Source organism: Jaculus jaculus, chromosome 1 (assembly GCF_020740685.1).
Source record: "Jaculus jaculus isolate mJacJac1 chromosome 1, mJacJac1.mat.Y.cur, whole genome shotgun sequence".
In the NCBI taxonomy this organism is placed as follows: Eukaryota; Metazoa; Chordata; class Mammalia; order Rodentia; family Dipodidae; genus Jaculus; species Jaculus jaculus.
This window is the reverse complement of record NC_059102.1, coordinates 175,838,842-175,842,972: the sequence shown is the minus strand read 5'-3', so window position 1 is coordinate 175,842,972 and position 4,131 is coordinate 175,838,842. Positions and strand designations below refer to the sequence as shown.

The following is a 4,131-nucleotide window of genomic DNA, read 5'->3' as shown; positions in this document are numbered from 1 at the left end:
TAAACTCCAGGAGCCTGCACCACTTTGTGCATCTGGCCTCACATGGATAATGCGGAACTGAACCCAGGCCATCAGGCTTTGAAAGCAAGAGCCTTAACTACTGAGCCACTTCTCCAGCCCATAAAATGCAACATATTTTAAATTAGAAGTTTAACTTCTTAAATGATTGTGGCATAGAGAGTCACTGAAGTCTTCAGATAGAATCGTGTGTTGTAGGCTTAACCTAGTCATCTTAGGGAAAATAATATTTGCAACAGAAGGTCTACAGGGGTCCTTGGAACAGAGACTCAGAAATAGTTATTAAATGTCTACTGTTTCAAATATTTATGGTGTCCTCAATTTCTCAATGTATTCACTTCATGTAAATAAATTTATTGCAGGTCCTATTATTCTGAACTCTCATCTCTTCAACAAGCCTATGAAACTATCAATGGGACACAGCAACAATATCACAGAATTTGTCCTCCTGGGACTCACTCAGGATTCTGCTGGGCAAAAAGCATTGTTTGTTTTGTTCTTACTCATGTACATTGTGACAGTGGTGGGCAACCTGCTCATTTTTGTGACAATTCTTGCTAGTCCCTCATTGGGCTCCCCAATGTATTTCTTTCTTGCATGTCTTTCACTACTGGATACTTTTTATTGCAATACCATCTCACCAAGTTTAATTATAGACTTACTTTGTGATAAGAAGACTATCTCCTTCTCAGATTGCATGGTCCAGCTCTTTTTTGATCACTTATTTGGTGGCACTGAGGTCTTCCTTCTAGTGGTGATGTCCTATGATCGCTATGTGGCCATCTGCAAGCCCTTGCACTACGTGACCATCATGAACAGACGGGTTTGCATTCTGCTGTTGGTGCTTTCCTGGGCTGGAGGTTTCACACACTCTTTTCTTCAAGTTCTTTCTGTGTACAACCTTCCTTTCTGTGGCCCCAATGTCATTGACCACTTCATGTGTGACATGTACCCATTATTGGGACTTGCGTGCACTGACACCTACTTCCTTGGCATCTCTGTCATTGCCAATGGTGGAGTCATGGCTGTAGGAATCTTTCTCATTCTCTTAGTTTCCTATGGAATCATTCTAAACTCTCTTAAGACTCAGAGTCAGGAAGGGAGGCGCAAAGCACTATCCACGTGTAGCTCCCATATCACAGTGGTTGTCTGCTTTTTTGTTCCCTGTATTTTCATATATGCTAGACCTGTTTCCAACTTTCCTATTGATAAATCCATTTCTGTTTTTTATATAGTTATCAGTCCCATGCTGAACCCTTTAATATATACCTTGAGAAATTCAGAGATGAAAAAGTCTATCAAAAAGCTCTGGCGTAGGGCTGGGCAGATTGCTTAGTGGTTAAGATACTTGCCTGCAAAACCAAAGTACCCAGATTCAATTCCTTAGGACCCACACATGTGTCTGGAGTTGAGTTTCAGTGGCTACAGGCCCTGGCATGCCCATTATCCCTCTCCCTTTCTGCCTCTTTCTCAAATAAAAAAAAAATTAAAAAGCTCTGGTGTAAAGTGTTCACTACAGGTATAATAAGAAATTCTCTTCACTGAATATGTTACTAATTGTCCATGAACAAGGAGGAATCTAACAAAAGGATGATGTCTTCTATCCAGTGGATCATCATGAAATTGTTTTCTATAAAAAAGCCATCTAACAAGATCACTAAGTTTTCCTTTTAGATTAGAATCATCTTAAAAGAGAATTTTTGCAAGATGAATACAGCTATGGAGCTTTGTCCTCTTCCAAGAAAAGATTAAGCTTTATACTTTATTTTGCTCAGTTAAGATTCAACAATATCTAGGAAAAGGTGAATTTTACTTTTCTCAGGGTAAGAAATATGATAATTTTCATAATTTATAATCACCCATATTCATATGAAAGGAATATGGCAAAGGACCTGTGATGATTAAGGTGCTATCAACTTGATCTGTTTCATAATCCACAGAAATCCCTTTTGGATGGGTCTCTGAGGTTGCTTCCAGGAAGGATTGACTGAAGAAGGAAATCTTCTCCCAGAGTGACCCCTTCCTCCTGAGTTGGCAGCCCATCTCAGATGGGAACTTTATATAAGGAAGCTCTGGGTGAAAAGAGCCCTTTTCTTCCACAGGAGCTGCTTGCTGCCTTCCTGCTTGGATTGAAGACTAACACAGACTGAAGACCAGTATCAACTGAAGACCTGAGTGGATTAAATACCAGTGGATTCTCAGGAAGACTACAGGCCTTAAGTGCTGGATTCAGAATGTTGAGACATCTAGCCACGTGGACTGAGCAGCCACAGGGTTACTTGATTCTTGGGCCTACAACTGCTATCGGACTACTGAAAGCTAATGCAATAAATTCCTTTTTTTTATTTTATTTTTTATTTTATTTTATTATTTATTCATTTGGGAGAGAGGAAGAGAGGGAGGGATAGAAAGAGGCAGCTAGAGAGACAATGGGTGCACCGGGGCCTCCAGCCACTGCAAACAAACTCCAGATGCATGCGCCACCTTGTGCATCTGGCTCACGTGGGTCCTGGGGAGTTGAACCTGGGTCCTTTGGCTTTGCAGGCAAGCACCTCAACCGCTAAGCCATCTCTCCAGCCCAAATTCCTTTTTTAATATAATTAATTCTAGTGGTTGTACTTCTGTAGGGAATCATGCCTAATGCAGATTCTGGTACCAAGAGTGGTTGTAAGGATGTATTTATTTGGTGGCTTGGTGCTATCTGGAATAATAAGAAGAGTGCTTTTACTGGTAGAAAGGAGGGCACTAATAAGCCATGGTTTGAACTATTTAAAGAACTCCATGAGATAGATGTATTTGGTGATCCTGAGTCATATCTTGTGAACAGCAAGAAACTTAATGATTCTGTATTTTAAACATTTTGAATGTTTGAGGAAAAATAAGACAAATAATAGTGCTAGTTGGTTGCTTCTGGCAGCTCTGGACAAACTATTGAGGGAAGAGAAGCTCAGAAAGGACAATTCCAAGCTTAAGACCTACATAAATGACGTAAAGGTACGGGGGGATATGTGTGGGAATGGATTTTAAGGATGTTGGATGATGGAAGAAAGAACATAAGATACTGAAATGAGCCCATTGAGCAGAGGTTTTAGATTTAACACTGCAGCTCAGTTGGAAGAGGTGCCAAGAGTTTATTTGATTGGTTGGCTGAAGTATGGATCCAAAGATGGCCTATTGTAAATGAGCTCAAACTACCTGATATCCCTAGGCTTAATGTTGATGAAGGAGTAAAAAGGCTCAGAGAACTTGAAATGCTGGAGTGGATTTGCAATGTAAACTCATCTTTGCTCCCACAGTGGGAGTGTCAGAAGATGTGCCCTTCACTAAGACTATAAGAGACAGATTTGTGAGGGGAGCATTAGCATAGTTAAAGTGCCCAATCATTGGTCTTTTATGTAAGGAAGATATCATAGTGGGGGCTATAGTTGCTGCATTAGGTGATTTGGATGCAATTCTAACTAAATCTGGTGTAACAGCTGTAAGTGGCAGCACTGAATTGCCAAAGGCAAGGTGGGCATGTTTACCATAACAGACACCATAGGTAAAAATGATGCACAAAAAGGTATGACTTGTATTGACCTTTGGCACTGGCTGCTTAATCATGGTGTTCCCAGAAGTCAAATAGATAAGAAGCCTACTCAGTTCCTGCTTGATCTGTATAAGCAGAAAAGTTCCAGAGCAAAGGAACAAAATGTCACTTTGAATTAGAGCAAGAGAGAATCAAGTCATCTTAATCAGTTCCCAGACTTGAGCCAGTTTACAGATGTTGAGCCCTTTGATTGAAGGGGTGGCCAGGTTCCCTCAAGGAAGGAGCCTTCTACAACCCCCAAAAGTTTCAATATTAACTTACTCCTAACCTTCCTCAGAGGGACCTGTGTCCTTTTGCTTGGGTAACTGTATACTGTGGAAAAGGAAATAACCAGACCTTTGGGGGCTTACTGGACACTAGCTCTGAATTGATATTGATTCCAAGAGACCCCAAACAGCATGGTGGTCTTCCAGTTAAAGTACATGTGTATGGAGATCAGCTGATGAATGTAGCTTTGGCAAATGTTAGACTGACAGTGGGTCCAGTGGGTCCCTGAAATCACCCTGTGGTTATTTCCCCAGTGC

General features: G+C 41.0%; 1 protein-coding gene across 1 annotated transcript; it reads left to right on the top strand.

The window, feature by feature from the left end:
* The first annotated feature begins 430 nt into the window (after window positions 1–430).
* On the top strand, window positions 431–1,563 carry LOC123454736 (olfactory receptor 4A5-like). Its single transcript, XM_045133865.1, has 2 exons — window positions 431–1,305; window positions 1,494–1,563. Exons 1-2 carry the CDS (start codon window positions 431–433, stop codon window positions 1,561–1,563), a joined length of 945 nt encoding a protein of 314 aa, XP_044989800.1.
* Window positions 1,564–4,131: the final 2,568 nt, after the last annotated feature.

What these genes read in the sequence shown, in the direction of transcription:
- LOC123454736 (XM_045133865.1), top strand. Translation starts at nt 431, where the DNA reads ATGGGACACAGCAACAATATCACAGAATTTGTCCTCCTGGGACTCACT. An exon ending in ACCTTGAGAAATTCAGAGAT is followed by an intron (nt 1,306 to 1,493) that starts GAAAAAGTCTAT and finishes CTCTTTCTCAAA; the next exon opens with TAAAAAAAAAATTAAAAAGC.